The 23,669-nt window shown below is 41.8% G+C and overlaps 1 protein-coding gene across 2 annotated transcripts in view; it reads right to left on the reverse strand.

The window, feature by feature from the left end:
• Nucleotides 1-5,875: 5,875 nt before the first annotated feature.
• LOC101428853 (orphan sodium- and chloride-dependent neurotransmitter transporter NTT5) overlaps nt 5,876-23,669 on the reverse strand; it is a 34,635-nt gene continuing 16,841 nt past the window's right edge. For both annotated transcript variants that reach the window (XM_058280567.2, XM_058280566.2), the window contains exons 9-13: nt 10,908-11,094; nt 10,383-10,584; nt 10,073-10,232; nt 6,378-6,540; nt 5,876-6,123 (exon numbers count right to left, since the gene is read on the reverse strand). In XM_058280567.2, the coding sequence (XP_058136550.1) occupies nt 5,884-6,123; nt 6,378-6,540; nt 10,073-10,232; nt 10,383-10,584; nt 10,908-11,094 (952 nt within the window). In that variant the 3' untranslated portion in view covers nt 5,876-5,883. The remainder of the gene's footprint in view (nt 6,124-6,377; nt 6,541-10,072; nt 10,233-10,382; nt 10,585-10,907; nt 11,095-23,669) is intronic.

Genomic DNA, 23,669 nt, shown 5'->3' on the forward strand with positions numbered 1-23,669 from the left:
AAATCAAAAACATATCTTTGGGAAAATACCTTATTTAAGGTTTGGAGCACATAACATACAGGTTAATCCTAGATGAGTCATACCAGAAGCAAGGAAACTATGAGAGACGGGGGTCTTGTCAAAAGGATTCAGGAATTGGGAAGCAGATGTGACTCAGGCAACTGGGCTTCCACCTACCACACCCGAGCTCAGTGGTTCGGATCCCAGCGCCTCCTAAGGAAGACAGTGAGCTGGCGCAATGGGCAGGCACAGCAAGCTGACACGAGACACAAGAAGAAAAATCATAATGAGAGACACAAAACAGGGAACAGAGATTCCCGGTGCCTTCTGAAGAAGACAGTGGGCTGACAGGCAGGAGAAGCAAGCTGATGCAGCAAGATAGCACAAGAGAAATGCAGGCAGGAAAAACACAATGAGAGACACAACAAAGGAGGGAGCACAAATGGCTCAAGCAATAAGGCACCTCCCTCCCACATCAGAGGTCCAGCTTTGGCTCCCAGTGCCTCCTAAAGAAACAAGGAAAATGAACAGACGCAGCAAGTGCAAACAAGGGAGTGGGGAGAAATAAATAAAAATAAAATAAATCTTTAGGAAAAAAAAAGGATTCAGGAGTCAACTTGAAGAGACTCCCACTAGTCAAAGATGACATGATTTAAACATGAATAAGAATAGCTTCAACTAACAGAAACACATCAAATAGGTTTAAACAAATGAGTCTGTAAAGATACAAAAAGGAAAAACACCCAGTGTTTACCTTTGGATGACATAAGGCAACAAACTAATTTTTTTAACTGGTAAATAAAAGGAAAGAAACAAGCACTTAATCTAAATTACAAACTGTATCACTCTCTCTCTTTTTTAAAAGATTTATTTGTTTCTCTCCCCTTCCCCCTCCCCGACCCTGGTTGTCTGTTCTCTGTGTCTATTTGCTGCGTTTTCTTCTTTGTCTGCTTCTGTTGTCAGCAGCACGGGAATCTGTGTTTCTTTTTGTTGCATCATCTTGTTCTGTCAGTTCTCTGTGTGTGCAGCACCATTCCTGGGCAGGCTGCACTTTCTTTCGCGCTGGGCGGCTCTCCTGACAGGGAGCACTCCTTGTGCGTGGGGCTCCCCTGCGTGGCAGGGCACTCCTCGCGCACATCAGCATTGCGCGTGGGCCAGCTGTACACGGGTCAAGGAGGCCCGGGGTTTGAACCTCGGACCACCCATGTGGTAGACGGACGCCCTAACCACTGGGCCAAGTCTGCCGCCCAAACTGTATCTCTTTATAAAAGTATTCCAGGGGAAACGGACTTGGCCCAGTGGTTAGGGCGTCCATCTACCACATGGGTGGTCCGCGGTTCAAACCCCGGGCCTCCTTGACCCGTGTGAAGCTGGCCCACGCGCAGTGCTGATGTGCGCGAGGAGTGCCCTGCCACGCAGGGGTGTCCCCTGCGTAGGGGAGCCCCACGCACAAGGAGTGTGCCCCGTAAGGAGAGCCGCCCAGCGTGAAAGAAAGTGCAGCCTGCCCAGGAATGGCGCCGCCCACACTTCCCGTGCCGCTGATGACAACAGAAGCGGACAAAGAAACAAGACGCAGCAAATAGACACAGAGAACAGACAACCAGGGGAGGGGGGGAATTAAATAAATAATAAATAAATCTTTAAAAAAAAAAAAGTATTCCAGTTAATTTTTTAAAAGAGGGAAATGATAAACTTAGAATATCACGATTTTGTAAACTCAAACAAATGGATCTAGACAATGATCATCAATGGTGGTTAATATCACCAAAAAATAAATAAAAAGGAAGGAAGGGAGGGAGGGACGAAGGGAGGGACAGAGTAAAGAAGGAAGGAAGGGAGGGAGGGAGGAAGGAACCTCGCAAAAGGACAAATATTGTATATTCCAGTTATATGAAATATCTAGGCTAGGCAAATTCAAAGAGGTAGAAAGTCGATTAAAGGTTCCCAGGGTCTGAGGGAGGGCAAATGCGGAATTATAGATGATGGGGACAGGATTTCTGTTTGGAGCAATGAAAAAGATTTGGAAATAGATTTGGTGATGGTTGCACAACATTGTGAACATAATTAATGCCACCGAATTGTACACTTAAAAATGGTTAAAATGGTAAATTCTATGGTATATATATTTTGCCACAATAAAATGAAAAAGAGAGAACCAGATGTTGTGTGCCTCCTGATAGAAGTATATAAAACCATGCATGAAGTATTGTCTCCAGAATATTGAACCTAAAACTAATCAATTTCCTGACCTAACTTTATAAGAAATAAAGGGGACAGTGGAATATATTAAATGATACCACAAGGAGGCAACCAGCAGAATTCAGATGATTGGAAACCCTATAGGACAAACAACCCAGTTTTATCAGCAAGGAAAATAGAAGGGGGAGGGCTATGGATTGAAAGAGTCTTAAGAAAGATAACTAATTGCAATATATGAACTTTATTTGGATGCCAATTTAAACAAACATTTTTAAAATTCTGAGACAGTTCCTTAAACAGTTAAACACAGAGTCATCCTGTGATCCAGCAATTCTGCACCTAGGTGTTTACACACCCAAGAGAAATAAAAGTATACATCCACGCTAAAACTTGTACATGAACGTTCAGAGCATTATTCATTAGAGTCCAAAAGTGGAAACAACCCAAAATGCCCATCAACTGATGAACAGATAAATAAAATGTAGTATACCCATATGATAAAATATTCTTCAGCAATAAAAAGAAATTAAACAGATATGTGCTACCATGTACATGAATCTTTGAAAACATTACAGTAAGAATAGGCATATCTACAGAAATAGATCAGAAAAAAATAACAAAAAACTTTATAAGCATTATTGTTCAGCAAACCCACACTTTACTTATAAAGAAAAAAAGAAAGTAGATTAGTGTTGCCTAAGACTGCCGGGGCGGAAATGGTGGTGGTACCGGGTGTGACGACTAAAGCATACAGGGTTTCTTTTTCAGGTAATGAAAACGTTCTAAAATTTAAAGATGTGATGAATACACAACTGTGAATACACTAAAAACCACTGAATTGTACATTTTAAATGGAAGAATGGTATGGTATGTGATTAAAGCTCTCAATAAAGCTATATAAAAAGATAAGCCTACCAGAAAAAAAATGAGACAACCAAGAAAAACTGCATACTGACTGGATATCTGATATTAAGGGATTACTATTATTTAAGTGTGATAATAGTTTTATGGATTGAAAAGAGCTTTTTATTTTATTTTATTTAAAGATTTATTTATTTATTTAATTCCCCCCCCTCCCCTGGTTGTCTGTTCTTGGTGTCTATTTGCTGCGTCTTGTTTCTTTGTCCGCTTCTGTTGTTGTCAGCGGCACGGGAAGTGTGGGCGGCGCCATTCCTGGACAGGCTGCACTTTCTTTTCACGCTGGGCGGCTTTTCCTCACGGGCGCACTCCTTGCGCGTGGGGCTCCCCCACGCGGGGGACACCCCTGCGTGGCAGGGCACTCCTTGCGCGCATCAGCACTGCGCACGGCCAGCTCCACATGGGTCAAGGAGGCCCGGGGTTTGAACCGCGGACCTCCCATATGGTAGACGGACGCCCTAACCACTGGGCCAAAGTCCGTTTCCCGAAAAGAGCTTTTTAAAGAGAGATACATAGTGATATACCTACAGATAAAATTTTAAACCTGGGATTTACTTCAAAATAATGGGAAAGCACGCGGGGTGGAGGGGTGGAGATGAAAAAGATTGTTTTTGAGTTGATGGTTTTGAAGCTGGGGGATGAGTACTTACTGGTTCATTATGCTATTATGTTATGCGCTTGAAATTTCCTGAAACAAAAGAGCTATAAGCCAGAAGACAAGGAAGGGTCTTTTGTCAGGCCCTCCTGATGAAATATGAAGGTAGTACCTACACCTCACACCATTCTTGTGAGGAGCAGAAGCAAAGCCTTGTAAGGAAGGCTCCACTTCTCTAACGAGGTCCTGTTCCCCAACAGCAGTCCAAAAGTCAACCCTGTGATCACCCCCAAAGGAGCTGGGAAACCCCGCTTTAGACTAGGGACCCCCAGAGCTACGCAGAGAAGCACCTACAAGAGGTCAACCTTCCTATCTCTGTTAGAAGCCTTACAGCACCGGGAGCTGATAACTGCTAGACCTCAATTCAAACAACCCTGCAGTTAAGTGCCAAAGCACATTCGGCAAGGGATCTGAGAAAAATTTAGAGTGGGAGCAGGAGACATTTACACCAAGGTCTTCACCGCACCCCCATCGGTTTACCCGGCACACCCTACTTTTCAATTCCTCTCCCACAGGCTCCATCCCCAAAGCTGAAATGGGGGGGCAGAAGAGAGGATAAACGGCTGGGTTCCCAAAAGGAAGGCGGTTAGAGACCCTGACTAACCATGGGGAGACCGCCTCACCGCCCCAACCCCCCTTACCGGACTCACCAGCACGAGTCGGCAGGCTGACAGGTGGTTTGGCCGGCGCGGGGCGCGCGCGGGGGCCCGGGGGCGGCGGGGCGCGCGCGGGGGCCCCTGGGCGGCGGGGCGCGCGCGCGGGGGCCCATGGGCGGCGGGGCGCGCGGGGGCCCCTGGGCGGCGGGGCGCGCGTGGGGGCCCCTGGGCGGCGGGGCGCGCGCGCGGGGGCCCCTGGGCGGCGGGGCGCGCGCGGGGGCCCATGGGCGGCGGGGCGCGCGCGGGGGCCCATGGGCGGCGGGGCGCGCGGGGGCCCCTGGGCGGCGGGGCGCGCGTGGGGGCCAATGGCCGCCGAGCGGTGCAGGCTGCCGATGTCGGGAGACCGCTGGGTCCGCAGCTTTCCTCAGCCACACCCGTCCTTCAAGTCCCACCCGCCAATAGTTGGGGAGGTCTTCTTTTTTCTTCCTTTTATTACGTTAACTTACTCAGGAGCAGCCTTTCCCGTGGTCCTTAAGCAGTCTGGAATCCTGGAATCTTTGAGCAGCTAAGGGAAACGCCTTCCCTAGATCTTCAGGAATCTCGATGACCTCTACCCCCAGCTCCCAGCCCGGGTCGCTGACTGGCTGGCTGCGGTCCTTTTGTATGGTATTTCATCTTAGTTACGGAATCACTCTTTCCACAAGTTCCAAGAGACCCACTCAGTTATCCATTAGGCAATTTCATTTGATTTAGCCCCGTGGTAAAACCAGTGACGTCTCTTACCAAGATGCCTTACACCCTTGGAGGGCTCAGCAATACAACTTGGTAGTTCCACATCGATTCACAGATGCACTTAGTTCACAAAACAGTCTTGGAACCAGTATTGCAACCTCTTTATAATAAAGTTTTAGACCCATGGTAGGATGGCCATGTCCCATTAGCAAACATTAATTTCCATTCCATCTTTGGTGAAGCCACCATTTCCCAGGAACATTTTCTTGGGAAAAGGCAGAGCAAACTCAGGACTGGATGTTTGGCTCCTGAAGGAATGGAAGCCACACAAGTGGAAGACTGAACACCTGTAACACGTCGAGAGGAAAGGGGCCATTCACAGGCAGTGCTTAGACTCCCTGTGGCCAGATTTACTGACCCGTAGCATTATTCCTCCAGCCCTGTTCCAGGAGATATGCAGACCAGGAGAGGCAGGCTCAGGATGCATCCACAGCAGGCAACAGCATCCATAAGCTATGTGGTTGGTACATTTTGTACAGTATTGAGGAAAATGATGGGGCAAGCACAGTCAGAGTGGTACAGGGAAGATGGGGCCTGGAGGTCTGCAAAGCTAGGTCCCAGGAGCTTCGGTAGATGATGGCCCTACCCTTGAGAATAAAAGGGGTTCCAGATTCAGAGACTTCAACAGTTACAAGCTGATGTTAAGAGTTGCCTGTTAGATCTTCTTTGAAGGATGTATGACGTTAGGTCAAATGAATGAAGTCACCACCACAGATTGTATCATTAACTTGTTTTATCAACTTTTAGGGTTTTCTCCCCTTGGATTTCTCTACTGGGTATTACCTGGTCGTTTACAGGTAGTGATTTGAATGATATAGACTCATTCCAGGTCTCGGGACTAACAGAGACCCCATGTTTATGGTAGTACATACAGTATGTGGGGATGGGTAGGATGACAATGACAAAAAGGATGGCCATCAAGAAGATCGTCCATGGTGGGTACTGTCGAAGCACCTCTGATGACTGTGGAGAGATGGGAAAGGGGTTCAGAATACAGAAGTTCCAAGAAGGAATACGGAGGGGGAAAGTGGGAGGGGTAACCAGGGCAGAGGGCTAACAAATTTCAGGCAGTTAGAGAATGAGTCCTCAGACCAAGAGTGTATTGAATTCATCAAATGCAATGAATATACCACACTAATGAAAAAAAAAAAAAAGTATATTGAAAGGTCTGGTCCCACCTCCCTAGGGGATTCTGGGGTGCAGGGATGGAGGCTCACAGTGCTTGAGTCCCAGGCCACGTAGATGATGGGTTTCACACACAAGTAAATCAGGCTGGTTATAAACAGGACTAGCAGCACAAACGGAGACAGATAGCACCACAGCCAACGATAGATGGGAGGGATGGGGTGGCCCACCATTATTTTCAGGTCTTCAAGGAACCTGGGAAGAAGGGTCAAAAGACTATGGGAGTCCCAGTAATGCCTTGCCAGCCATGGGGAAGGGGCCAGTCCAACCTTAGCTTCTTTCAAATATTCTAGTTCACCTATAAACCTCTGTCGCAGCTCAAGCCTCATCCTTTCTCATATCCTCCCCTAGTTTGTCTTCCCTTCCAACTCAAAAAGATTTTTCAAACATCCCTTACTGCTCAAGAACCTTCCAATGCTCTCAGAATAAAGGCCACGTTTCTTTCATTCATTCCGTGAATATGATAATGTCAGTGGTGTGCCAGGGACTCTTCTAGGTGCTAGGTATCCAGTCGTTAACAACATAGATTTTAAAAAGTAATACACTGCCCTCAAAAAGCTTACCTTAATTTCTTCCAGACAACATATCCAGCTTCCTTAAGCAAACTTTCTCAAGCTTAAGAAATATAACTAGTGGGGCCCTTTGTCCTACTTTTGTCTGCCTATTCATTGTCCAGACTGCTTGAGCATCCCCTCCTCTAGGATGCCTTCCTTGACTCGCTAGTCTTCCTAAATAACCGTCTGTACTACCTCTATTATAGATGTATCCGGCTCTGGGATTATCTACTTATATATGTCTTCTCCCTTTGCACTCTTTGCTTTTTAAGAGAAACTAAATCTAATTCACTACTATCCTTATTATTCACCACAAGACTTTCCTAACAGAGATAAGGTCACTAAAATATTCATGAGTTAATAAATGAGTGAGCTGACTCCAAAGACCACTATCACCAGGAAGTGCTGCCAACTGAGCCTTCCACCCTAGGCTTCTACCACTTGGATAGAAAAAGGTTGGACTTGAGAGTGCCTTGCATTTAGTCTGGATTCTCCCATTCCACAGTTATCTTCTCGAGGCCCCAGCCCCTGGTTACTTGTCCCTCTTACCTGTCCATTCTGCTTTCAAAATAAAGTACTAAAACTATATAGGAATGGGGAATGAATTTTAAAAATCAATTTTTATGTTGTCTAAATAAGAAGGAATTTTTTTCAAATTTACACTTAATTTACAAATAACATTTTGCTAATGCCAACATGGAAAGGTGTAGAGGTGTGAATGGGAATGAGGGTGGAGATAGAGGTGAGAGAGAAATGAGATCGTGGTAAGGTGCCTGCCCTGACTGCAGATGGGGGAGGGAGGGTGGAAGTTCGATAAATAGTTAAATTTAAGACATTTTTAAGAGAAAAAGAAACATAAATATGGAAGTTAATAATTTAAGAGTACCTTCTATATGACTGAATATATACAACTTCAAACTCAGAGAAGGCAGTTTGATTAATCTATTGGAGGGCAGACATGCAGGTGGTTAACCGCTGAGAGGGGAGCTGTTAGAAAGTTTCCCTTATCCCAGGCCCTTCTGTCATATAAGGCAAAAGTCATCTGTCATTATATTACGGAATTTACTTCTTCTATGTCTATTATTCCTTGCTTTATATATTTCAAAGTCATATTAGGTGCAACAAATTTAGGTATACTATATTTCCCTGGTGAATTAAACCTTATATCTTGAGGAAGAATCCTTCTTTATCTCTATTAATACTTTCTTACCTTAAAGATTACTTTGTATAATAACTACACAAGCCTGAAATTGATTAATTTTTGCTGGAATATCTTTTTTATCCCTGTACTTTCAACACTTTTGTGTCTTTATATTTAAGAAGTGTCTTTTGTGAACAGCATATTTTGATTTTATTTTTAAGCCAATTTGATATTGGCCTTTCAAGTAGATATTTACTCTACTTATATTAATGTAATTACTGATATATTTGGTTTCACATCTACCATCTTACTATATAATTTCTTTGTCACACAGTTGTATGCCCTTTTCTCTTTTCTTGCTTTTTTATACCTTAAGTGTTTTTGAATTGTCAATCTTTCTAATAGTATATGTTAAATATTTTTATTCTTTTAATCATTAACTCAGTGCCTTAATGACTTAAAGTAAAATTTAAGACTTTTACCACTACTCAGATACTATAAGACCTTAAAACACATTTAAATCTACTTATATCCTCCTACCGTTATTACTCTTTTTAAGTATTCTTCCTTAACATATTTTAAATCCAAGACATATACACACACATACAAACACAGGCCCTTCTCTCTACCTATACCCTTACCACCCTAGCCCAAGCCATTGTTTGCTCCCACTTGGATTATGAAAACAGCTCCTGGTGCTCCTCCCTACTTCACTCTCAACTCCTTATACTCTGCTCTCCACACAGCAGTAATTGATAGCACTAAGTTCTCATCATGGCTTACTAGGCTCTCCATGATCTGACCCCTTACTTCTCTGCCTCATCTCCTAATATTCTTTTTTTAAAAAAGATTTATTTTATTTATTTATTCCCCTCCCCCTGTTGTTGGTTGCGTTTGCTGTCTGCTTTCTGTGTCCATTTGCTGTGTGCTCTCTGTGTCTGCTTGTCTTCTCTTCAGGAGGCACCAGGAACCGATCCTGGGACCTCCGATGTAGGGGAGAGGCACTCAATTGCTTGAACAACCTCAGCTCCCTAATTTGTTGTGTCTTTCATTGTCTCTCCTCTTTGCCTTTTTGTTGCACTAACACACTGTGCAGGCCAGCTCTCCACGTGGGTCAGCTTGCCTTCACCAGAAGGCCCCAGGAAATGACCCTGAACCTCCCATATGGTAGATGGAACCCAATTGTTTCAGCCGCATCTGCTTCCCTCTTAACATTCTTATCCTCACTCACTCTATTTGAGCCTCCCTGACTTCCTTCAAAGTTTCAAACATAATGCTTCTTTTGGGCCTTGGCACTTACTCTTTCCTCCGCTTGAAATTTTTTTCTCAGCATCTTTTCATGCCTCCCTACCTCATTTCATTCAGGAGTCTGTTCAAATGTCATCAGAGGCCTTCCCTGAAATCCTGAAATCCTTTCTAAACTGGCACCCACACATAATCCCACTTTTTTTTTTTTTTTAGGTACCACGGACCAGGGATTGAACCCAGGATCTTACAGGTGGGAAGCCAGTGCTCAACCACTGAGCCATATCGGCTTCTCTGAGTTGCTTTCTTCGTTTGTTTTGCTTATTGTTTGTTTCTTTCAGGAGGCATTGGGAACCAAACCTGGGACCTCCCCTATAGGAAGCAAGTGCTCAACCACTGGAGCCACATCCACTCCCCCATAATCCCACTCTTGATCATCTTAACTTTTGATTTCCTCATGTTACTTATCACCACCCTATATTTTTGTTTTATAATTTTTATTTGTCCATTTGGTTATTGTCTATCTCCACCACTAAAATGTAAGCACTACGAGGACAGGAATGCTTGTTTTATTCAATGGTATATCCCCAGTGACTAAAACAGTGCCTGGCACATATTAAGCACTCCAATAAGTATGTTAAATAAATGAATGAATAAATCAAAAGGCTTCCCAAAAGGCCCTAAAGGTAAGGGTCCCTGACTACTGGCTAAGAGTAGAAGCAATGAAAAAAGGGTCATCCTTCCCTATAAGCCCAAGCTTTGTGAGAACCCAGGCCCAGGCCATCACCTCCTGGCCCCATAGGCCCAGGCCACGGCTATGTTTTCAAAAATGATGATGGTAACGATGGGTAGAACAGACCAGTAGTAATCCAGCATTCTTATGTAGTAGAAACCTGGAGGTCGAATGAAGAAGAGGCTTCCCAGGAACATGAGCACAGAGACACACACTGGAAGAAACATTGGATTTGTATCAAGCTCACAGGTCTAGCTAGGTGGCAAAAGCTAAGCAGAGGTCACAAACCGATAAGACTGAGGCTGGATAACAGTCTCAATGGAATCAGCACCATGGGTGGAGGCAGGGTGCTAGGTCAGAGTACCTGTGAGCAGCTTTGGATGTTTCCTGGGGAAGGAGAAGGTGTCCTGGAGGGGGGTGATGATGCCCTGCATGATCCCTACCATGGTGCTCAGCCGCAGGTTTACCATCAAGAGGAAGAAGAAGATAGACCATAAGTCTGATCCAGGAATTAATGCCAGGGCTTCAATGAAGGCCAGGAATACAAAGTTTGGACCTTCTTGAACCTATAAAGGGAGAAAAGGCAGGAGCCAAAGTGTTCTTGAACTTAACAAAAAAAATAACAAGGATCTATCTACCTTCCCTGGAAAATTCCCCCTAAGTCCTGGGTCACAGAAAAAAGTCAGACGTCCAAGCTGACCCTCTGACATGGAAAACCAATCCACTTGGCATTGGAAAGACATTCTGTAAGCTACAGCTCTTTGCACTACTAGAACTGCAGGTTACCTTGGTGCTTCCGGGATTTTTTTCTAGTGCTAATAAAAGCTAAAACTTCTGTTTTACACAGGCTTTGAGGAACCCTTGGCGCCCCTCAGTTACCTTTACTGACCTTCAAAATTTGCTTCTGTATGTCGCATTCAGACACCTTGCTGAGGACCATACTCTTGATGAGTGGAGGAAGGCCGTTGAGCCAGGAGGTAAAGATTGCTGTTGGATTACCATGCAGGCTTACAGGGGGCCGGGCCTCGGGAGGCAGCACCCCCTCAGCTACCAGCTTTATGAGTAGTTCAGCATTCCTGGGGAAAAGGGGTAGAATCACAAAGAACCATTCGGCCCTCTAAGAGACTGCCCCCTTTTCCCTTATTTCCAGATGAGAAAGGACATCACTAGCACAGGTAAGGTAGAGCCTGGGATGAAACTTAGACAGTACCTATCTTCAGGGCCATGAATTTGTTTTAGCCTGAAGAATTTATAACCATGGGGGCCCCAGAAGAAACATTTTCTATAGTCTTGTTGGAGACTGGAGTTCCTGCTCTAGTGATGGAGTCTCTTATATTCACCACCGACTTCTCTTACACTCCCTCCTTACACTAATGGATAAAAGTCAACCTTCTAAACTTTGAATTACAGAACATCAAGGAGCACCATTTACTTAGATTTAGACGGCAATGTAAACAGTGCCCCCATGGAGGTGTGATATATAAGAGAAACTGCTTCTTGGGCTCTTTGATATGAGCCCTGCGGATCTCTCCAGCATCATCTTTCCCTATAAACCTCTTCACATTCCATGTCCTGGCCAGATTTAACTATTTACAGTTTCAGGGCTTGCCATAATCTTTCATGCACAATATCAACCCCATCCCACCACCATGCTTCACATCGCTAACTCCCACAAATCTTTAAAAAGTCAGGTCATTGCTCTATAAGAACTACAATGGAAAGCTTACCAAGATTTGTGAATAAGGGCAAAAATGATGCTGTAGAAAAACAGATAGAGTTTGATCATTTTAGAAAATAAAGCATTAGATATTCTTCTGGTAATACATAAATATTTGGCGCACCTACTCACTGAAAGTAACAAAAATCTGGAAAATATTTTTAATCTTCTTAAAACAATAAAAAAATTTGATATGATAATAAAGGTAATATCAGGCAAAAAATGAAATACAGACAAGAGCAGTGGGGATAGAAGACTTCCAAAGCCACTTTGCCCCAAAGGTATATGCAAAATATAGCAAACTGTACCTATAGTTTCCAATTTCATGATCTTTTAGATACAAAAGGGGACTATGGGAGAGTGGAGGTGGCTCAAGCCAGTGGGCACCTACCTCCCACATGGGAGGTCCCAGGTCCAGTTCCTGGTGCCTCCAAAAAAAAAAGAGGACAAGCACACAATGAACAGACAGAGAGAGCAGACAGCAAGCGCAAACACGGGATGAAGGGAGAAATAAATAAAATAAATCTTTAAAAAGAAGAGGAGGGGCTATGGGAGACAGTTATAAAACACCAAGCCCTGCCCAAATTAAGAGTTTAAATAGGTGTGCCCCTTTTAAATCAGATCCTTCAAAAGACATCACCTTCAGTGTAAAAATGAACCTGTAAAGACTTCCGGGAAGAAGGCAGACTAGAATGATACGGGGCTCGCTTCTCCTCCAGAAAAATAGCTAGAGGACAGGCTGAAACAGTCTAAAAAAAGATCTTCCAAAGTTTGGGACACCAGGCAAAGGCTGGACACCAGCCAGAGGAGAGAGGGACAGAACTGTGAGCTGAAACCAGCAGCTGCTGCTGCCACAGGTACTTCCCCCACCCCTAAAGACACTTTAGAATTCTTGGGCCTCTGGGCCTGCCGCTACAGACAAAGGGGGATCCAGGGATCTACCACCCCAGGAAAGGGGAGAGAGCAGAGCCTAAGGCTGACTCAGCTTCTGACTAACAGATTTGGTCTGCTGTGTCCCAGGAGCCCTTCCAGGTCACGTGGGACCACTCCATTGTTTGCCTGGGAGCCAGCAAGGGGCTCAAGACAGACAGCCCTCCCAATCTCCTCCTCTACTAGCAGGGACTGACTGTTGAGGACTCAGACGAGAATGGAAATATTTCCAACCCAGGAAAAGGGAGGGAGCTGCCAGATAAGGCTGGAGAACTGTCTCAAAAAAAGTTTGAATTACAAGGCTCATAGCCTCCAGACAGAAGTTTTATCACCCTGATCCAGACTGTGTTGCAACAAGTACACAGCCAGCATTGAACTGGGAGCTGCCAAAGATCACCATTTGCTGGCAGACCAAGGAAGAGCATACAGGAAAATTAAAAATAAGTAGAAGAGGCTTTTTCTGGCCTCTATAGCCTCCCTGCCCAAGACCTTAGGAAGCGAGTCTACAGCCAATTTCTGGGTCCAATGCCCAGTTATGAACAACCAGCAGGATAATCCTAACAATCCAGGTAGAGCCAAGAATCAAAGAGAAGTGGTAACACACAGCTTCCTGCCACTAAACCCCTCCATAAGAAAGAAACTGAGCATCTGCGTAAACTACATCCTAATCAGATGCCTAGATATCAGCAAAAAATTACAAGCCATACTAACAAAATAGAAGACATGGACCAAGGAAAGGAATATTATCAAAGCCCCAGAAGAGATGCAGAATTTGAGAGAACTAATCAGCAAGATGAGCACAAAATCAAATTAATGAGTTGAAAGACATATGGTCAAAGAGATAAATGACATCAAGGAAACACTGAGAGAGTGCAAAAAAGAATCTGCAATCCTGAACAGAAAAGTAAAAGAGCTCATGGGAATTAAACACACAAAACGTAAGATCAAAAACACATTTGAGGCATACAACAGCACCCTTGAAATGATAGAAGAAAGAATAAATGATACTGAAGACAGAAAAGCTAAAATCAAAGAGAGAAAAGAATGGGAAAAAATGTGCAGGGACTCAAGAGAGTTGAATGACAACACAAAACACAACATATGTGTCATGGGAGTTCCAGAAGGAGAGGAGAAGGGAAAAGGGGCAGAAAGAGTATATGAGGAAATCATAGCTGAAAATCTCCCAACTTTCATGAAAGAAATGAACTTACATGTCCAAGAAGTGCACATACCCCAATCAGAATAAATCCAAATAGAACTACTCCAAGACAAATATTACTCAGGATGTCAAATGTCAAAGAGAAAGAGAAAAGTTTCAGAGCTGCAAAGGAAAAACAAACCACACATACAAAGGATGTCCAGTAAGACTTAGCGCAGACTTCTCTTCAGAAACCATGGAGGCAGGAAGACAGTGGTATGATACAATTAGGATACTGAAAGAGAAAACCTGCCAGCTGAGAATTCTTTATCCAGCAAAACTGTCCTTCAAATATGAAGGTGAGAATAAAATACTCACAAACAAACAGAATCTGAGAGTTTGCAAAAAAGAATACAACTTTGTGGGAAATATTAAAGGAAGCCTTAGAACCTGAAAAAAAAAAAGACAGGAAAGAAAGGATTGGAAGAGACTATAAAAGAAAGAATAGCAGAAAGGATAACCAAAAAAGTAAAAGGACAGACAAAAAATTATATGACATGAATGTGAATGGAGTAAACTCATCAATCAAAAGATACGGGCTGACAGAATGGATAAAAAAACATGAGTTGTCCATATGCTCCTTACAAGAAACTCACCTTAGACTTAGGAATATAAAGCAGCTCAAAGTGAAAGGTTGGAAAAATATGCTCCACACAAATAGAAACCAGAAAAGAGCAGGGGTAGCTATACTGATATTAGATAAAATAGACTTTAAATGCAAAGAAGTTATAAGAGATACAGAAGGCCATTATATATTAATAAAAGGGACAATCCACCAGGAAGATATAACAGTCATAAACATCTTTGCACCTAACCAGGGTGTCCCAAAATAACATGACACAAACTCTCGCAAAACTGAAGGGAGAAATAGACATCTCTATAAGTTGGAGGCTTCAACAGTCCCCTCCCATCATTCAGTAGAGCAACTAGACAGAAGATCAACAGGAAACAGAGGACTTAAACAATATGATAAATGAGTTAGACCTAACAGACATACAGAACACTGCATCCAAACTCAGCAGATTATACATTCTTCTCAAAATGTCCACGGATCTTTCTCTAGGATAGACCACATGTTAGGGCATACTGTAGCTCTCAATATAAAAAGATTGAAATTATATGAAGCATCTTCTCTGATCATAATGGAATGAAACTGTAAATCAGTAATAGGCAGGAAAAAGGTAAATCTGCCAATGTGTGGAGGCTGAACAACACACTCCTAAATGATCAGTAGGTCAAAGAAAAAATTGCAAGTGAAATAAGTACATATATTGGGAAAAATGAAAACGAGAATACAACATATCAAAACTTATGAAATACAGTGAAGGCAGTCTTGAGAGGGAAATTAATAGCCCAAATGCCTATATTAAAAAAGAAGAAAAAGCTAAACTCAAAGCTTTAACTCTACAACTAGTGTATTAGTCAGCTAAAGGGGTGCTGATGCAAAATACCAGAAGTCTATTGGCTTTTATAAAGGATATTTATTTCGGGTAGGAGCTTAAAGATACCAGGCCATAAAGCATAAGTTACTTCCCTCACCAAAGTCTATTTTCACTTGTTGGAGCAAGATGGCTGCCAACATCTGTGAGGGTTCAGGCTTCCTGGGTTCCTCTCTTCCCAGCTCTTGCTTCTTTCAGGGCTCAGGGTTCCTCTCTTCTTGGGTTTGCTTCTCTTTCCTCTATGTGCTTACTTCCCAGGGCTCCAGCTTAAGACTTCAGTATCAAACTCCAACATCAAAACTCCAGCATCAAAAAGCCTCCAACTCTGCCCTTTGTCATGTCTTTTATCTGTGAGTCCCCACCCACCAAGGGGTGGGGACTCAACACTCTACTGACATGGCCCAATCAAAGCTGTAATCATAATTTAATCATGCCCAGGTACAGACCAGTTTACAAACATAATCCAATATCTACTTTTGGAATTCATAACTACACCAAAATGCTACAACTAGAGAAACTAAAAAAGAACAGCACACCAATCCCAAAGCAAACATAAGGAAAGAAATAATAAAGATTAAAGGAGAAATAAATGAAATTGAGAACAAAAACCTATAGAGAAAATCAACAAAACCAAAACCTGGTTCTTTGAGAAGATCAATAAAAGTGACAAACCCCTATCTAGACTAAAAGTAAAAAAGAGAGAAGATACAAATAAATACAGTCAGAACTGAAAAGCGGGTAGTTACAACTGACCCCAAAGAAATACAAAGAATCATAAGAGAGTATTATGAGAAACTGCATGTCAACAAACTAGACAACCTAGGTGAAATGGACAAATTCCTAGAAATGCACAAACAACCTACACTGACACTACAAGAAATACAAGAACTTAACAAACAAATCACTTTTAGGGAGATTGAACCTCTCTTCAAAAATCTTCCAGCAAAGAAAAGTCCAGGACCAGATGGCTTCACAGGTGAGTTCTACCAAGCATTTCAAAAAGAATTAACACCAATCCTGTTTAAACTCTTCCAAAAAACTGAAGAGGAGGGAAAATTACCCAAATGATTTTATGAAGCCAACATCACCCCAATACCAAAACTAGATAAAGACACTACAAGAAAATTACAGACCAATCCCTCTAATGAACACAGATGCAAAACTTCTCAACAAAATACTTGCAAATCGAATCCAAAAGCATATCAAAGACTTATACATCATGACCAAGTGGAATTTATTCCTGGTATGCAAGGCTGGTTCAATATAAGAAAATCAGTTGAAATAATACACCACATTAACAAATTGAAGAAAAAAACACATGATCATCTCAATCGATGCAGAAAAGGCATTCGACAAAATCTAGCATCTTTTTTTGATAAAAACATTTCAAAAGATATGAATTGAAGGAAAATTCCTCAATATGATAAAAGGCATATATGAAAAACCCACTGCCAATATCATATTCAAAGGGGAAAGGTTGAATGCATTCCCTCTAAGATTGGGAACAAGACAAGGATGCCACAGTCACCACTGTTATTCAATATTGTACTAGAAGTTCTAGCTAGGGCAATTAGACAAGAATAAAAAAATTACAGGCATCCAAATAGGAAAAAGGAAGTAAAACTCTGTTTGCAGATGACATGATCCTGTACTTAGAAAACCCTGAAGTATCCACAACAAAGTTACTTGAGCTAATAAATGAGTTCAGCAAAGTGGAAGGATACAAGATCAACACGTAAAAATCAGTAATATTTTTGTACAATAGTACTAAACAATCTGAGGAGGAAATCAGGGGGGAAATTCCATTTTCAATAGCAACAAAAAGACTCAAATACCTAGGAATTAATTTAACCAAGGAAGTACAGGACCTATACAGGACCTATATATAGAAAACTACAACACAATGCTAAAAGAAATTTAAAAGACCTGAACAAATAGAAAGACATTCTAGGTTCATCGATTGGAAGAATAATTATCATGAAGATGTCAACCTTACCCAAACTGATTCACAGATTCAATGCAACAGAATCAATCGAAATCCTAACAGCTTACTTTACAGAATTAGAAAAGGCAATTACCAAATTCATTTCGAAGGGAACCTGAAAGCCAAAAGCATTCTAAAAAAGAAGAGCAACACAGGAGGAATTTCACTGCCTGACCTTGAAACATATTACAAAGCTACAGTGGTTAAAACAGCATGGTACTGGTATAAAGACAGACACTTCGATCAGTGGAACAGAATTGATAACCCAGAAATAACCCTCAGCTATACAGTCACTGGCTTTTTTTTTTTTCAACTCATGTTTGACAAACCTACCAAGTTAATTTTAATGGGAAAAAGTCTCTTCAACCAATGGTGCTGGGACATCTGAATATCTATAACCAAAAGAAAGAGGACCTCTATCTCACTCCTTATACAAGAATCAACTCAAAATGGATCAAAGACCTAAATATAAAAGCCAGGACCGGGAAACGGACTTGGCCCAGTGGTTAGGGCATCCGTCTACCACATGGGAGGTCTGCAGTTCAAACCCCGGGCCTCCTTGACCCATGTGGAGCTGGCCCACACGCAGTGCTGATGCGCACAAGGAGTGCCCTGCCATGCAGGGGTGTCCCCCCACATAGGGGAGCCCCACGCGCAAAGAGTGCACCCGTAAGGAGAGCCACCCAGCGCGAAAGAAAGTGCAACCTGCCCAGGAATGGCGCCGCCCACGCTTCCCGTGCCACTGACAACAACAGAAGTGGACAAAGAAACAAGACGCAGCAAATAGACACAGAGAACAGACAACCGGGATAGGGGGAGAGGAGAGAAATAAATAAATAAATAAATCTTAAAAAAAAAAAAAGCCAGGATCATAAAACTACTAGAAGAAAATGTAGAGAAACATCTTCAAGACCTTATAGTAGGTGGTGGTTTCTTAGACCTTACACCCAAAGCACGTGCAACAAAAGAAAAAATAAGACCTCCTCAAAATTAAAAACTTTTGTACATCCCAGGACTTTGTCAAAAGGGTGAAAAGACAGCCAATACAATAAGAGAAAATATTTGGAAATCACATATCCGATAAGGTTTAATATCCAGGATATATAAAGAGATGTTACAACCAAAACTTAAAAAGACAAATGATCCAATTAAAAAATGGGCAAAAGACTTGAGTAGACATTTGTCCAAAGCAGAAATACAGATGGCAAAAAAAAAAAAAAAAGAAGAAATGCTCAACACCACTAATGATTAGGGAAATGCAAATTAAAACTACAATGAGCTATCATTTCATACCTATCAGAATGGCCACTATTAAAAAGACAGCGAACTACAAGTGTAATGTTGGAGAGAATGTGGAGAGATAGGAACACTAATTCACTGTTGGTGGAAATGCAGAATGGTACAGCCACTGTGGAGGACTGTTTGGCAGTTCCTAAAGAACTTGAAAATAGATTTGCCACATGACCCTGCAATACCACTATTGGGTATATAGCCAGAAGAACTGAGAGCAGTGACATGAACAGACATCTGCACACAGATGTTCAGAGCTACATTATACACAATTTCCAAAAGTTAGAAACAACCCAGACCTCCATCAAGATGAATGGATAAACAAACTGTGGTGTATTCACACAATGGACTATTATGCAGCTGTAAGAAGAAATGAATTCGTAAAGCATATGACAACAAGGATCAACCTGGAGGACATTATTTTGAGCGAAGCAAGCCAGACCCAAAAGGACAAATACTGTATGACTGCATCACTATGAACCAAATATATTGTGTAACATATTTTATGATTCAAAAACAATTTTTATGTATCCAGTACACTTGAGAAATGTATGTTTTTATACAACTGTTCTCTTTTTAGTTTTTAATTGTTTATATTTTCAATTATTAAATGTACGAAATAAAGTTAAAAAAGAAAATGAGCCTGTACCTTGCATCCAATTCTTCCACACAATAAGTAATTCAAAGAAAGTTGGAAATGAGTAAAATGGGGAAATTTTAAAACTTACTAACATGTTATAACCACAGGCCAGCTCTAGCTCAGATATGCAGCCTAAATTTCTTACCCTGGTTTTCTCAAAATCTCAAGCCAAGAACTGAATTTCCATCAGTCTCTTTCAAGTGTCCCTATACATGAGTAGAAGCAAAAATCCTATCTGGATGAATACATCTTCATTTTAGGCCTTAAAAATTCCTATAAATAATAGTCCAAAAAGAATGAGGATATGGTCAAAGATAACCAAGTACACAAAAATGAGACACCATGAGCAATAACCAACAGAAACAACACAGTAAAAATAGTACCTACAGTGACTTCAAAATACTAGAATTAGACTTCAGCTCCTACACTTTGATTTATTGGACTTACTCCACTCAGCTAACATGGAGTTGAAGAAGGTCAACCACCACAACATGGAGCCTAGAGTGTCTACAACTGGAAGCAGGAGGAGTGCATCCAGTACCCATATGGAATCTAAGCCCTCACTTGACATAGATGTGCAATGGACACAACCAATCCAATGTCCACAGAGAAAATGTGGAATGGGTGTGGGAACGGTAGCCATGGTGGCTGCTGGGTGTGGGGAACGGGAGGAAGAGATGAGATGTGGAGGCGTTTTCGGGACGTGGAGTTGTCCTGGATAGTGCTTCACGGACAATTACGGGACATTATAGATCCCCCCAGGGCCCACTGGATGGAACGTGAGAGAGTCTGGGCTATGATGTGGACCATTGACTATGGGGTGCAGTGATGCTCAGAGATGAACTTACCAGGTGCAATGGATGTGTCATGATGATGGGAGAGAGTGTTGCTGTGGGGGGAGTGGGGGGCGGGGGCGGTGGGGTTGAATGGGACCTCATATTTTTCATAATGTAATTTAAAAAAATAAATAAATAATTTAAAAAAAAATACTAGAATTATCAAAGATTATGATACAACTAGGTTTGCTATGTTTAAAAAGTAAAAGGCAACCTTAAAAATATTTGCAGAGAACAAGAAAGTATAATTGACCATGAACATTAAAAAAAAAACTACACAGAAACTTTTGAAATAAAATATAACAAATTAAAAATTCAGTAGACACTTCTACTTCCAAGCATGATGGAGTAAACGGATCCAATTTACCCTCTCACTGTAAACTACTAGACAGAATACATAAAGCAAAGTTTTCAGACACTGGCAAATAGGCATCACAGGACTCTGATCCCTGAAAAAGAGAAACAAGTGAGTTGAGCCCTACGATTGCCCTTGTTTTCTGCCTAATCCATATTCCAGTCTCCAGAATAGGAAAAAGATATTTATATTATATATAGTATATATTAGATATATTACATCTATAGAGACAGAGAAAGCATACAAATGATAAAGCAAATGCGAATTAGGGAATCTGGGGGAAGATTACACAGGAGTCAGGAGGGCTTGGTAAAATTCTCGTGACTTTTCTATACATTTGTAATTATATAAAAATAAAAAGTACTTCAAAATTAGACAGCTTTAAGAGAATGAAAAGTAGACATCTGTGGCTTGAAGTTGTGTGTCACCCAGAAAAGCAAGTTCTTAATTTACTCCACTCCTGTGGGTGTGAACCCATTGTAAGTAGGACCTTGTGATGAGGTTACCTCAGTTAAGGTGTGGCCCACCTCAGTCAGGATGGGTCTTCCTCCTATTAGACTGGAGTCCTTTATAAGCTGAGTGACATTCAGACAGACAGAAAGAAAGCCATAGAGGAAGCAGCCAGAAGCTGAAATCTATGGAACCCAGAAGAGAAACGACAGACCAGGGGATGCTGCCACTGCCTTGCCATGTAACAAGCTACGGTTCAAGGATCGCCAGCAGCCAGCCTTAGAATGCCACAGTTTTGAGAAAGAAAGCACTACCTGATGACACCTTGACTTGGACTTTCTCTTAGCCTCAAAACTATATGCAAATAAACTACCATTGTTTAAGCCGAGCCATTGAGGAGGCTAGGAAACTAAAACAGCATCCTACAATGCAGGAGAAAACAAATTTAACACATGTAACTGATAAATGACTAGTATCCAGAACATTTAAAGAACTCCAAAGAAAAAGACAGACGGTTCAGCAGAAAAAAATGAACAAACAAGTTGACCATGCATTTTACTAAAAGGAAACCTCATGGCCAATAAATATATATAAAGATCCTTAACCTTATTAATCAATAAGAAACTTAAATTAAAATTAAAATGAGAAAGAGTTACATTCCCATCAAATTGGAAAGACCTGAAAAACTTGACAATCCAAGTGTTTGCAAGAAGTGAGGCAATAGGAACTTTGATACATACATTTCATGCATACGTACATTATATAAACTGCCACAATTTCTGAGGAAAGTAATTTGGCATTATCTAGTGACATTCAAGGAAAGTGTAGTGGATTAAAAAATCAAGACCATGGTATTTAGCAACTGTTCACATCAAGAGGGTAAAAGTCTATTTTCCCAACTCTTGAATCTGGGGTGGCTCTGTGATTTCCTTTGACCAAAGAAATGCAGCAGCAATGACAATGGGAGCATCCTGTGCTTAGGCTTCAAGACCTTTACAGATTCTGCCTTCGGGCTCTATGAGCGTTCAGGTCAAGAAGCCCAAGCTGGCCACACGGCGAGGCCTGTTGGAGGAGAAGAGCCCTTACCACTCTGCAGACTGACTGCAGACAAACGAGGAAACCGAGCCAACACCACAGGAAGCAAAGCAGTACAGTCACAGTGGAGCCCAGGCCCTAGCCAAGCCACAGGCTGAATGCAGCCGTAAGTGAACACAAGCGAGACCCCAGAACTTTCAAGCCAACCCATGAGAAATAACATATCATTGTTATTTTAAGCCACTTAATTTGGAGTGACTTGTTATACAGTAATAGGTAACTATGCCCCAACAATCCCACTCACAGGTAGACACCCTGCAAAAGTGTGCATATAGGTAGTACATAAGGAACTTGTAAAGAATGTTCAAAACAGAACTCTTTAGAGAAGCGGACATGGCTCAACTGACAGAGCGTCCACCTACCCTATGGAGGGTCCAGGGTTCAATCCCCAGGGCCTCCTGAACTTTGTGGCGAGCTGACATACGCACAGTACTGCCACGTGCAAGGAGTGCTGTGCCACACGGGGGCGCCCCCGCATCGGGGAGCCCCACGCACAAGGAGTGTGCCCCCTGAGAGCCGCCCGCCCCGTGTTAAAAAAAGAGCAGCCCGCTCAGGAATGGCGCTGCATACACTGAGAGGTGACACAGCAAGTTGACACAACTAAAAAAGAGATGCAGTTTCCCAGTGCCGCCTGATAATACATGAGGACACAGAAGAACACACAGTGAATGGACACAGAGAGCAGACAACGGGCAGGAAGGGGAGAGAAATAAATAAAATAAATCTTTAAAAAACAAAAACACAAAAACCAAAAACAGCAGAATTGTTTACAGTAGCCCAAAACTGGAAAGACTTCAATGTTCACCAATAAAATAAATTATGGTATATTCATATACAGGAACATTACAAAACATTAAAAAAACATAAACTAAAGCTACACATAACAATATGGATAAATCTTATGAGCATATGTTGAATGAAAGAAGTAAACCACAAAATAATACAAAGAGAATTTAAATATAAGGAAACAAATTAAACTACATAAATGGATATACTAAACTATATTGCTTTATATAAATGGACAAATTATAGAGTTTAGATATGCCTACATACAATGATAAAAGTACAAATAAAAGGAAATTAAATAATTACCATAAAAGCTAGAAAGAAGTATGCTTATAGAAAGGGAAATATGGAGAGCTGCTAAGGCACATTCTAGTTCTTGGGTGCTATTTATAGTTCTTCACTCTGCAAATTTTGTCTCATGCATTTTTCTGTCTATATGCAATGTCTCATAATAAAATATTCATATTAAAAAATAATACCACTGCCCCCAGCCCAAAAGACTGGCAAAAATTTAAACCTTTGACCATATCAACTGTTGGCCAGAATATAGAACAAATGGAATTCTCACAGTTTAGGTGGGAGAGTAAACTAACTCCTTTGAAAATCAGGTATTATATGGTAAAACTGAAGACATACATACCTTACCTAGCAATTCCATTCCTAAATATATACCCTAGAGAACTCTTGCATATGTGAACCAGAAGATATATCTATTTCCAGGTTTCTTCTAGAAGAAAGTGGTAGTTATTTGTGGGGAGTAGGAGTACTGGGAACAAATTCAGCTCAGGTCATCTCCTCTGGGAAGCCTCCTCTGAAGTAGCCAGGCAAACAGAGCCTCTTTTGTCCTACACCATCATCCTGCTACCAGTAATTGCTGGCTTATAACTGTCTGACTTGATGTTAAATTCCCTTCATCTCCTCCCTTCCCAAA

The sequence above is a fragment of the Dasypus novemcinctus genome, chromosome 18 (assembly GCF_030445035.2).
Source record: "Dasypus novemcinctus isolate mDasNov1 chromosome 18, mDasNov1.1.hap2, whole genome shotgun sequence".
Taxonomy (NCBI): Eukaryota; Metazoa; Chordata; class Mammalia; order Cingulata; family Dasypodidae; genus Dasypus; species Dasypus novemcinctus.